Source organism: Molossus molossus, unplaced genomic scaffold (assembly GCF_014108415.1).
Source record: "Molossus molossus isolate mMolMol1 unplaced genomic scaffold, mMolMol1.p scaffold_m16_p_10, whole genome shotgun sequence".
NCBI classification, from domain to species: Eukaryota; Metazoa; Chordata; class Mammalia; order Chiroptera; family Molossidae; genus Molossus; species Molossus molossus.
The window spans coordinates 35050850-35064198 of NW_023425345.1; the positions used below are offsets into that span (position 1 = coordinate 35050850).

The following is a 13349-nucleotide window of genomic DNA, read 5'->3' on the forward strand; positions in this document are numbered from 1 at the left end:
CGCAACCATCCCGTCCGGGTCCGCGCAGTCGCGCCGGGCTTTTCCGGACGGCGCCCCGCCCCCTCCCGGACAGGCTGCCCCGACCCCGCGGAGCGTGGAGGTTGACCGCCCGAGGGGCGGAAGCGGTCTGAAGATCCCCCGGCTGCGGCGTGCCGGAAGGTGCGTGAGTGCAGCTCCCCGGGTGTATTGTTGTTTTCCGGACCCCGCGGTCTGGGGGCGGTGTCTCTGGGCCAGGATATCCTCCGGGTGCGGGAAGGGATTGCTGAGCGTCTTCTGACGTTGAGTCTCTCCCCTCATTATTCCCCTGGGGTGTGTGGGGCGAATCTTCGTGAGGGTTTCCAGAAGGAAAGGGGCCACCCAGCTCGGCGTTTGGGTCAAGTGACCGACCGGTCGGCTGCCTGGGTCGCCACCGCTTAGGCCGGCGGGGTGACTGGGCTCGACTGGCCATTTGGATCAGAGGAAACTGGCCGCGAGTGGTTGGGTATTTTTAAATGAATGACCTTCGGAGTCTTCTCCCTGCACGCGGTTCTGTTTGTTTCCTGAGCGAGGTGTATGCCGTTTTTTCCTGAGAGCCGCTGTAAACAAGAACTGGGAAGGATTTGAAGCAAGTCCTGGGTGAAGTTTTTTTCTTACAGATGAAGGTCGCTGAGGCCCAGCAAGGGTCATTAAGTTATTTGTCCAAGGTCAAAAATTGTGATAACCACTGGCACAACTTTCAGAATTTGACTCCTCCCCAAATGAAGAAACACTGGCAACTTAAACCAACAGAAAACTAGAAAAAATTAAGTGATTTAACGAATTATGCTCTTTCCAAAGCCCAACTGAATTCTCCGTATTAGGACCCAAAACCCTGTTTTAGCATAACATGACATGAAGTACTTTTAAATTATTGGCATCATTTCTTATCTCTGAATTCTCATTTTATTGTGCTCTATCCCGATGTCATTGATTAAATGTATTATTAATAAATATTACTAAGCTAGTCTTTGTGGGTTAGTGTTATTATCCCCATTGTGTAATAATGATATCCCACCTCCAAATTCCTTGGTAGTAAGATAGACATGTAAATGTCAGCTTCATATACTTCTGAAGCCACTTGGTATGGAAGTAATGTTGGTTATTATGTGATTTATAAACGTCAGCAATAAATGAAAATGTCTTCACTTAGTTGCTATACTGCCAGCTGGTGTCTTTCAGGTGTATTTTTTAAAAATTTAAACCCAGAGAGGCATACCCCATTTTGTTGATTGGTGGCAGATTGAACCACCTACCCTAACCACTAAGTCGCAGACTTGTGGTTTAGATAGATCTCTACTTCCATATGTACCTCGGTGTCTCCCAACCCTACCCTTAGCATTTTAAAAGTTTTACTGAGATATAATTGACATAGAATAAACTACACTTATTTAAATTATAAATATAGCCCGGCCTGTGTGGCTCAGTGGTTGAGCACTGACCCATGCACTAAGAGGTCACTGGTTCAGTTCCTTGTCAGGGCAACCCAGGTGGTGGGCCAAATCCCCAGTCAGGGGGCATGCTGGAGGCGACTAATCGATGTTCTCTCTCATCAATGTTTCTATCTCTCCCTCGCCTTTCCTCTCTAAAAATCAATACAGAAAAAAATTTTTAATTATAATTTGACAAATCTGACATATGCAAACACCTATGAAACCATCACCACAATTAGATAAACATTCATCATCCCCAAAGATTTCCTCCTGCCTCTTTTGATCTCCTCCTAGTCTCCAGCCCCTGACTCTTTCTTACTTTTGAGCATTTTAAACATCTCTGTGAGTCTCCATCTAGGCTCAGAGAAATTCAAGTGAATTCAAGAAATCCAAAATAGCTCTCCAAGTACCAACTTCTGTTTACTAGTTGTTTAGTTGTATAGGATTTAAGTGATCTACCCCAAACTTATTTCCCCCATAAGCCCTGTTATTTTTATGTTTTGGCAAGCTGAAAGGTTTTTCAGGGATACATATATGTAGTCTCAAAGTATTTCTTTTCCCACAAGATGCTTACCAACTTCAAAGGGAAAATGAGTAACTTTATTTACAGTGGAGAATCTAAACACCACCATAATCAAGTGATCAAAATGAACATCAACGAAAATGGAACAATTTGGAATTGTGTCCACCTGATAGGAAGCAAAAAAATGAACAAAACCATCATGTCTGTAATCTTTTTGCTCAAACTACACAACCTGAACCTAGCCATGTGTTAACATCAAAATGAGACACATTCTACAAAATAAATGGGCAATGTGTAATCTTGGATTGGATCCTTGTGCTATAAAATATAAAGAGCATCTTTAGGACAAGTGCTAGAACATGAAGGGGCTGTGGGTCATACTGGAGTAATATAGCAATGTCAGTTAACTTCCTGATGTTGATGGCTGTATTGCTCTGTAGGAAATATCCTTGTTAACAGAAAACATACTCTGCTGTCCACTGTAGTAGCAACTAAGTGCATATCTATAAGCACTTAAAATGTAGCTATAGTGACACATTTTAATAATCTTTTAAATATGAAAAATGTTATTAAAATTAGTTCATGTTAAATTTTTTAATATGGACTACTAGAAAATGTAAAATTACGTAAGTGGCTCATATTTCTATTGGATGATTATGCAAAGTATTCAGTCTGAGTTCAGGAAAACAGTAGTATGTTGCAACTCTTCTGCAAGGTTGAAATTATTTCAAAATAGAAATTGTTAATGAGAGGCATCAGGTATAAAACCATTTCAATAGATCACTGGGAATTACAGAATTTTAAAGGAGGTTGTCAATGACATTAACATTTACTTTGGGCCTGCTTATTATGATGGGAATTTTATGATTTAATCCCCACAATTACAGCAAGTACTGGGAATTATTTTCTAAGGATGTCATGGTGTATTTAAGGAGCTGTCTCCCTAGCAGCATTAACTAATTATATATAAAGAAGTATAATCTATCCCATTTGATGTCTGCTCATGTAACCCCTTATGGGTGTTCACTTGGCCTCTTCATCAATCTTATTGCCCATTTACTATTAATTGTGAGCTTGCCTGACTCACACAGCAAGTTTCTCCACCTCTTGAGCCTTTCTTAGGATACCACCCTTCTAGATTTGCCCAGGCATCTTCTGAATGTCCTCCAAACAGACCTGGCCTTACTGTGAGAGCAGAATAAATAGAATCTTCCTTCTGATGATAAGGAAACTGAGGCTCATAAAGGTTAAGTAACCTTTTATAACATTATACAGCTGTCATTTAAATCTAGTTCTAATTCATTCTACTCTGGTATTAAAAGGAGGGATAGATAGATAGATAGATAGATAGATAGATAGATAGATAGATAGATCGATCTACCTCTGATGATCCATTTTCTCTTTCATTTTCCTATTTCCCTCCTAGGACTTGTCACAATTCATTATCATGTTTGTCATGTCATCTCCCTCAGGAGATGTTAGTTCTGTGGGGGAAGGTATCTTATCTGACCAATGTTCATAGCCGTATCCCAGTGCCAGGAACATGAAAATGCTCAAAATTAATGGATTAAAGGGGTTGCCGCTTTCCTACTGTGTAAAATCTTTTTCTTTGCTGCTGCTTTTTTCTACAATAGTTATTTCAGAAATCCTTCTCTTTAGGTATGCTATGTATAAAAGTGGATATTTCCATGATAAGTGAAAATGGCCAATTCTTTAAGAAGAGAAGTACTGAATCTTTATAAAAATGTAAGTAATTATGTTGCCAATTTTATAAATGTTATTATATGACATGCGTTGTTTAGAAATATATAATCTTTCTTTTTTAAGCTGCTGTACCTTGGACGCGATTATCCGAAAGGAGCAGACTATTTTAAAAGGCGTCTGAAGAATGTTTTCCTTAAAAACAAAGATGTGAAAGACCCAGAGAAGATCAAAGAACTTATTGGACGGGGCGAATTTGTAATGAAAGAGCTAGAAGCCTTATATTTCCTTAGGAAATACAGAGCTATGAAACAACGCTATTATTCAGATACTAAGGAAACTAACTAATCATTACTATAATTTGACTCAAAACCAGTGCCAGCTGTTTGTGTATAATATAAAATTAATCCTAACTTAAATTACAACATATACATATCATGTAAAAAATACTTAAACTGCCTTATTGAAAACTGGTTTCAACTTCATTCTGAGAGCTGCATCAGCAACCCTTTATGCACAATTTTATACTAAAATAGAAATGTAGATGTTGCCAACTACAAATTATAAACTTATGAGCATTTACCTGAAAATGAAAAAAATAATGTATTTAAAAGTTTTAACTTAATAGGTTTTTGCCAATTATTCTTAGCCCATTTGTCCATTTGACAGTGCCACATAATTCACATGTAACTAGGCAAAATAATTTCACATTTATTCTCTTAATTTTTAAAGGTGTATCTTATTTTTTAACCCATTTGGTACATTAGCAAGGTTCACTACAAAACAAGTAACACCTGCTGGTCATGATTTTAGTGCAGTTACAGAAATAATATATATGAAGATTACTTCTGATCTTGCAATAGCCTGCCAGTGATCGGCATTACATACATACCTATTCAATATTTCCATTATTTTGCAGCTTGCCCCTTTTGGGCCTTAAAACAATTCACCTGTTATGTATCAATTACCTTCTTTGTTAAAAAGTAATAAATAATGTTGTATTTTGTCATAAAGGTAGATCTCTTTTGCACCTACTTCTAAATGAGTGAACATGGCAAAGGACTTAAAGCTAAGATGGTCTTAAGCTTAAGCAAACACTTAAACCTTTATATAGTGTTCACAGCACCTTTCATAAATAAAGAATATTTCTAACTTACAAGCTGTAGAAAGACATTTACTAATACATATTGTGTCTGTGGTTTATAAACTATTCCATATCAATTGCTGGGCAAATGTTTCAGATTTCTATCAAGAAATGCACACTATCATAGTCACCATAACTATTTTTATTACATTACAATAATTAGGAGCAGTACAGTTCATGACAAAAATATTACAAATTTCAGATCACTTCACAGCACATACTCCTATAAACATTTAAAAGTTAATTTTAATTAAAAGAGTGGTCATTTTTAAATGTAATGTTTGATATGACCAACATTCCTAGGTCAGCGCAACCAAATGATGGAAAACAACTGGATCACACTGCATATGTCCCACAAAAAAAAAGCACAATGTACAAAATGTGCATGTTTCAGTTTACACTATACAAAAATAGTTAAAATACATTCCAGGTAAACATGTTACATTAAGAAATAGTACTAGTAAGAAATTGGCACTCAAAGGAAAAATGCAAAAGTATTTTCAACATGAAAACACAAGACAGTGGAACTGGAAACTTTTGGATAAAACATTACATAACCCATTTAACTCTATGGGGGTAGGGGGACCCTCAGTAATAGACATTTCTGCAGGTAATAATTTTGTTTTCCCTAAATTCATCTAAATTACCTAGCATCATCCCAAACAGGCACTTAAAACTATTAAACTAAAATAAGTATTAAAATCTAGTTAGCACTATGTTTTAAGAATCGATGAGAATGTATCATTAGAAAGAAATAATTTCATTTTCTGAAGGAATTTGTAGCTATCAGTTGTATGCTGTTCAATTTATCAAAGCAGATTTCATGCTACCCAATATTAACAAATTAGTTATTAAATATAAATTCAGTTTTACAGTAACTGATAGGTTTTTAAAAATCAGTAATACATAATTAGCAAGAAAGTATTACTTTTTGACAAATGTGAATGACAGTTTTTATTGCCCACAAGAAAACTAAATATGTATATATCGTTTAGAAGAAAAATGTCTAGAAGAAAAAAATGACTGGAATACAAACGAGATGAACTTGTGCAAACTGCAACTTAACATGCCTCACAAGATTTTATATATTAGGACAAAATTGTGCAATGGTGGCAAAGGCTTTGATAACCTATAAAAGTTAGGTTCTAAATTCCTATGCAGTGTGACTCAGTTAAAATAAAGCCTAGAATTCCTAACTGGGAATATTCACTCAAATTTTACTACATACTTCTGATACATTCTTTCACAAACATGTTTATGTCTAAGACTACGTAATTTAGCATTTTTTTCCAATGTCAACAGAATTTTTATCTTTAAGGCTATAATAATTAGATAACATTTATGTTACTTCTAGGATCATCTCTCCTCAACAAACCTTTTGTTAAATCATTCAAAACTCACATAATCAAAGATAATTTACCACTGCATTAAAAAAAAATTGCCCAGATACATAAAAAATTCAAGAGTCCTAAAAATACCCTCACTGGACTATGCACTGCTCTTCTTGAAGTGTGGCCATTTCTTTCTCTTGGGTAGAAACAAGAGTAGGTTCTATATATCTTAATACCCCACCAAGATAATGTTCCATAAACCTGTCGTTTAACAAAGTATTTCAGAAATCATAATGATTTTTACACAGAAATTTCCTTTTCTGTGAATTAGTTCAGGCATCTGTTTAATTGTACTTAGATAAACATTAACTATTTTAGAATTCAATATTTAATTTTAAAAGTCTATTTTAATTAAGACCAACTAGAACATTAGACACTTAGGAATTTTAATATGTCATACAACTTAATGTATACTATAAAGGTCCCAATCAAATCACAAAATTATGCCAAATAAAAAAATATATAATCATTTACTCCTTTAAAACAATGAATTAAAAGTGATTTATGTAAAATAGCTTGATTAAACAGTTACAGTGGAATCACAGCAAAACAACTCCAGAAATGGAAGAAACCTTAAGAGACCAACTCCCTTACAAAACTAAGATATGCATTATATGTTATCTCTGGGTCATGTGCCAAATGCCTCACAAAGATCCTACAGACCATTCCAGAAGTATAAACAGTACTTTAGCATAGGGATTATGTCCCTTTCACTATAATATCCTCAGTGCCTTTGTGTAGTGCCTGGCATTTAATAGGCATTCAAATACGTTGAATAAATGAACTGTTCTAAAAAATTAAGCTTTATGAATTAAATTTTAAAGTGTTTTTCATTGTAAGATTTTAGTTATTAAAACTATGCAATGTGTCCATTACCAGTGCTAGTCCTAATTACAGATTATCTAAGGAATTCTTTCAGCACTACCTTTATTAAATTCTTCTTCCACTGGACTGTCTACTCACAGCAGGTATGAAAATTCCTACATAGTCACTAATGGGCTAGACAGCAAACATGATATTCAAAGGACCAAGGTTAAATTACTATAGCCACAACCTCAAATTAGCCATTAGGTCGAATCCCAGTGTAGTAGGGCATTCTGATGTGACTTGATGGGAAGCCTTCAAGGAGATATCCAAAGCAGCAATAAATCTTGAGATTAGGGGAATTAGACATATTAAAAGAAAAGGCATCAAGTCATGGGTCATATAGAAGGGTAGGCAGGCAAGATGACACTAATAAGGGAGAAGGGTCTTGAATATGGAGAAAGGATATTAAAAAATAAACTTTACCTCTTGCACAATTTTGCCTAAGACTTACAGTGAAGATGATAACACAGGTGAAAAGTTACAGATTATGCTGAGATTGACAAATAGGCATATTTTTATGTAAACTGAATGTAAATCACATAATCATAATGCTAGCTACAGTCTTGAGATGACTTATTTTAACATGACGAAATAAAGTGATTTGCCCAAAATCAAAGTTGTAAGACACCAAAATTTAAGTGACCTTCCTCCTCCTAGTTCAGTGATATTTTCATCTCATTATACATCTCTCTTTAAATATCTTAAAATAAGCAACATTTTAAATGTATTGAAAGAATCATTTTGTTAATTTTTCTACTTTTAAGCATTAGATATTAAAAATGGACCAGACTTGTAGAGTTTATGAAATGTTACTTTAGCTGTGTTCAGAGAACTAGCCAATACTAGAGACTGTGAAAACTTTTCCATTCATTATTTTAAAAAATTAAAGTTCTGCCCCATTCCCATCCCAAAATCTCATTTAAAATATTTTTTAAAGTTTTTTTTGTTTTTTTTTTTAAGATATGTTCCTAATCTGTCAGCAGAACCACCACAGAGTGAGAATGAATCTTGCTGAGCTAGCCAAATCTCTCCCAGTCCCCATTTTTGACCAACCAATGCTTGACAACATGGGAAGAACCTAAGAACGCACTCCATACTGTGAAACTCACAATGAAGCTCAGGTTCACATAGGCTAGGCCTTCAACTTGGTCTCTTTCACCTACTAACCTAACTGACTCAAATAATCTTTAATATCACTACCAGAATTAAATCTATTTTCAAAGACCAAAGTTTAAGGAAAGGTTTGAAGTTATGTTAGGAAAGAGCAATCTGACACAGGGAGACTACATTCATTCCTATGGGAATTTTTATACATGTTAAAAGTTTTTTCAATTATTACAAAATTTAGTAGCATGGAAATATAGCCCCCAAATGGTTGCTATAATCCTCATTACACACTGGGTCTGCATTAACAGGAAAAGCTATTCGGCGTATTATAGGAATTTATCTAATGTGGAAAGTAAGTAGCTTTTTAATATTTTCCATTGCCTTGTCTTTTTTTTCTATTTTTTTCCTTTTATAGAAAAAATATAATATTTTTTGGAACATGACTATGACAAATAGCAGTGGAAAGAAGAAGAAAACCTTTGGGAACAGTGTAAATTTACATTCATTAAGGGTGACTGAAACTAGAGGACATGATGCCTACAAGATGAATCTACAGGAAGTTCAGAAATTCATGTTCCCTCAATGTTTTGGTAAAACCAATCATGAATTCTCAACTGAAGTTATAAAGTAATTAAACCATGTATGTGATTAGATAAAACACAGAATAAGGAGGATTCAAAAGCTTCATTAATTTGTTTCACACCAAAGTTCACAATTGGTAAGAAAAATAGGAAGTAATCAACTGCATGCACCAAAAACCCCAAGAAAGAAATCTCAGGTATTCAGTTTCTTTTTCACAGGCATTGCTAGTTCAAAAACCAAAACTCAGGGAATACTGGCACTTAGAGGAAAACAAGTTTCCACTGTCATTTTAAAACAAGCATTCAAGATAAAAGCTAATAGTTCGGATGGAGCAGAAAAAAATTAGGTAATGCTAAAGTAAAACAAATGCTAATAATTTAGTGTAATGTACAAAAATCACCACTTTTACTTAAGTATACCTTAAGAAAAAAGTACAAATTGTATTTACATAATTATACACTTTGTCTTTGACTTCTTTTTCTTCTTTTTACCATCTTTGCTCATTTTTTCTTTATGTTTTCGAATTTCTCGAACTAATGTATAGAAGGCATCGTCAACACCCTGAAATATATAACAAATATTAAAATGTGAATATATATTATGGTTTGAGGTGGACAGATAACAGGAAAGATATATCACTGATGCAAAAATTAATACTGAGAAAGAGTAAGTAGACTTCACATTTCTCTACAGGCAACTGAATGTTTATCAGACATTTAAGATTTTTTAATGTCTTCATGGATGTTTTGTCAACGTTATAAATAGAAACACTGATTTTTACGGAAAAAAAAAAAAATCAAAAGCATTGGCACAGAATCTTACATAAGCTTCACAAATGACTTTTTCCCAAAACTTTATGTGCTACTACATTTTACATATTGGTACACTTTAGTAACCAAAATCCAAATGTTTATGTGTGGTAGAAAGGTATTTACACTTAATTATCCCTGAATTTCTAGACATTTGATATTAAGCCATGTAAGTATGTACCATTTTCATAAGTATTCACAGTAACAATTTCTGAACTCTGGTTCAATATTTATTTAAATCCATTAGATTTAGATAATTACTAATAAGTGAACAGTATTTAAATACACTTCCAGTTTTAAAATATTATATACTATATTAAGGCATTAGTTTCAATTATACTTAATTATACAAGCAAAAAATTTAAAGTGACCCAATACACAAGACACTAATCTAAAAAATGTAATACTCTGAATTTGTGGAAAAAGGAGCTAAATCATTTAAATCACGGTGTAATTTACCAATTTAGAAAAGGTTCTATTTTACTTATTCTTGTTTTAGTTTCTGTTTGGTATATTAAGTATTCCAAAATTTTTCATATAAAGCCAAATGCTGTATCTTCAAAGAAATATCCATTTGGTCATTTTGGCCGACATCTATTTGTGATCAAAGCAATGTAACTAAATAGTACTGGTTGAAAGTGATTATAAGTCAGAATAACTTTCAATCTAGTAATTCATAAGGGAAAAGTGACACTCTGAATATGATAGGACAGATTTTAATTGTTCAGTACTGCAAGTATACAAGATCTGTACATAAGTCAATTCTTGTCATGTCCCCATTAGAGCAAATTAAATATAAAAGCAAAATTTTTAAATTAAAGAAAAAAATATGAGCTTGTATATATTTTAAAATCTGTTCTACTGAGGAGTTAACTATTTTTAAAAACCTGTTAATGTAATGATGCTTTTAACCCTAGACACTAGAAGGAATCCTAGGAACAAATATCCAACCAATAAGTTGTATAAATCAAGTCACCTTAAGAACAATGAAGATTGGGTTTTCACTCATTTTAGCCACCTCTATTAATATTCATATATAAACATATTTGTTAAGTCATCTTGAAAATAATTTAAAATTTAAGTGATATGATTTTCTCCTTTATTTTATTACTAAGATCTTCCAAAACTAATATTTCAAAATAATAGTAAAATTAAGTCAGGGCATTTTCAAGTTTTATTTATCTAATTTTCACAATAGATCTTAAATTCAGAAAAGTATTACCAGTAATTTTTAAAGTGGACACAGAGTGGTAATGGGAGCCTTGATTACATTTAAACAAATAGGAAGATAAAAACCAGTATTATTGATATGAATACTAGTGAATAAAAAAGTTCCCCAATAAAGCCCAAGCTGTACAATCATTGCATGCTACCCACTTTCTGAAATCATTACTGATACAACATATGCTTCTTTTTAAAAATATGTTTTTACTGATTTTTAAAGAGAGGAAGGGAGAGAGAGATAGAAACATCAATGTGAGAGAAAAACATCAATTGGCTGCCCCCTGCATGCCCCATACTGGGGATTGAGCCTGCAACCTGGGCATGTACCCTGACCAGGAATCGAACTGGGAGCTCTAAGCCCATGGGATGACGCTCAGTGGCAGGCACAACATATGCTTTTGTTTCAGCCAAAGTAGTAAGGAAAAATGGTAAGATATAATTTATCAGTAATACAATAAAGGCTTAGTATATATATAAACCTTCATGCTAATTTAAAAAAATAAAAAGCAGAAAACTTCCAATGATATAATAAAGAATAATTTTTTTATTTCATTTTATTTTTATCCTCACCCAAGGACATTTTTCCTTAGACAGAGTGGGAGGGAGAGAGAGGAAAAGAGAGAGGGAGAGGAAGAGGGAGAGGGAGAGGGGGAGAGAGGGGGAAAGGGAGAGGGGGGGAGAGAGAGAGAGAGATAGAGAGAGAGGCATCGACGTGAAAGGAACACATCGAGTGGCTGCCTCCCGCACAACCCCAACCGGGGACGGGGACAAACTGCAACCAAGGTACGTGCCCTTAGTGGGAACCGAACCCAGGACTCTCTGGTCCACAGGCCGACGCTCTAACCGCGGAGCCAAACCGGCCAGGGCTAAAGAATAATTTTCTAGCTCACCAACCCCTGACTATAATTTATAATCAAAACCCTTATAATGGAATATTTAAAAAAGGTTCTAATCCACCTCACTTAACATTTACAAATTCTTTGATCACATATCCGTACATAATCTACTCCATTTCAGCTTTTATAATGAAGAGAAATGTCAATGGCACTAAATTGGTAAAGTAGATGAAATGAAAAACCACAAGTTGGATATAGAGAAGAACACATTCTAAGTTGAAAACGACAGACAAGTATTCAGGAGACAACGAAAACCAAATCTGTTAACATCACCTTGTTCTAAGATTCTGAGAACTATCTCTGCATATTTGCACTGAACTCTCCTTTCTATGCAACCTTATTAAAATGATATGATTTTAATGATTAGGGAAATGTTACAATTAATCAAAACAGAGCAGTAAATGCCTTTTTTCATATGGGAACTAGTCATTCTCATATACACATGTATGACAAAGTAGTATTCCAGTAATTATTTTGTTTAAATTCATCCATTTTAGGACTAAGAAAAACTAATTTGTACCTATCATTGCCAAGTTAATTTTGTAAAAATATTCTTATTTAAAATGTTAAGTATTACCAAGTACACTTTTTTCTTTATATAAATGCTATCCATGTCCACTGAAAAGACAAGAATTCAACTCAGTATGCCCAGCAATGATCTGACATTCACACTATATAGTCACTGAAAATAGTGTACACAAATGAGAAATTTTAGAAAAGTATGATTCCACTTTTGTTTAAGTAAAACTTAAAGCATAAAACTTATTTTAAATAGTTTTACTTTAAAAATTACCTAATAGTAAGATAATAGGAGAAAATAATAAAGTAAAACTATATTAAACTTAATTAAAATTGAAAATTAAACTTAATCACTTAAGTCAGCTCATGGCTATTGTAATTCAAGAAATTTTGACTTTTCAAATTGCATTTCAATATTCAATTTTATGACATCTTCTAAATTAAGATATTGCTTCAGATAATGATACTAAAAAAAATATCAAGAGTTCATAAATTTCAATAAAAATGCCAGTCATGCTTGGTTTCTCCTTCTGAGTTAAATTACTACTAGACCACATAATATCTTTTGGGCAGAATTTACTATGTATTCAGATGTATGTTTCATACTTTTGGGAGCTACCTTAATTATTTCTGACCTTAAATTCACATAATAAAGACTACCTACTTTTAGTTTAATCAGCACAATAAATGATATTCTATAATTTTATTCATGTTCTCATAAAATATTATAATTACAAACAATATACATCAAAATCTAAAGCTTTGGCATAAAATTTATGACACCTATTGAGTGAGATGTTTTCTGAGCAAGACCAAAATTAATATGGGTTGATTTAGAAAGGAAATATCCAATTGGGCAGCTACTAAGTACCAGGAACCTCATAAGGCCTTGGTCATGCAAAAATTAAAAATATATGACCTGGCTCTCTAAGAATCTATGGTATAGGAATCACATATAAAAGAGGCTATTTCAGAGTCATATGGTAAGTTCGTAATAGGAAGGGCATTATACTCAGTCTAAGGATTTAAAGAAAGATTCTTAGAGAATAGGAGATCACAGAATTATAAAAGTGTTAGCTAATTAAAAGAGATAAGAACACTAGTATTCCAAAGGAGCAACAGCCAAGATTCCAGGGAA

At 33.8% G+C, this 13349-nt stretch overlaps 2 protein-coding genes across 8 annotated transcripts in view; one reads left to right on the top strand and one right to left on the bottom strand.

Moving 5' to 3' along the window:
• The window catches only part of ETFRF1 (electron transfer flavoprotein regulatory factor 1), a 38850-nt gene continuing 25501 nt past the window's right edge, over positions 1–13349 (top strand). The window contains exons 1-3 of one of the 4 annotated variants that reach the window (XR_004958401.1): positions 141–159; positions 3631–3717; positions 8597–8709. Coding sequence is in view for 1 of the 4 variants with exons in the window: in XM_036253021.1 (XP_036108914.1) it covers positions 3673–3717; positions 3799–4020 (267 nt within the window). In the remaining 3 variants the exon portion in view is untranslated. Of the gene's footprint in view, positions 160–3630; positions 3718–3798; positions 4807–8596; positions 8710–13349 lie in introns of those variants that run through there. The other 3 variants (XR_004958400.1, XM_036253021.1, XR_004958399.1) reach the window with 3 other exon arrangements.
• The window catches only part of KRAS (KRAS proto-oncogene, GTPase), a 35821-nt gene continuing 31060 nt past the window's right edge, over positions 8589–13349 (bottom strand). For 2 of the 4 annotated variants that reach the window (XM_036253017.1, XM_036253019.1), the window contains exon 6: positions 9221–9324. Coding sequence is in view for 2 of the 4 variants with exons in the window: in XM_036253018.1 (XP_036108911.1) it covers positions 9208–9324 (117 nt within the window). In the remaining 2 variants the exon portion in view is untranslated. Of the gene's footprint in view, positions 9325–13349 lie in introns of all 4 variants that reach the window. The other 2 variants (XM_036253018.1, XM_036253020.1) reach the window with 2 other exon arrangements.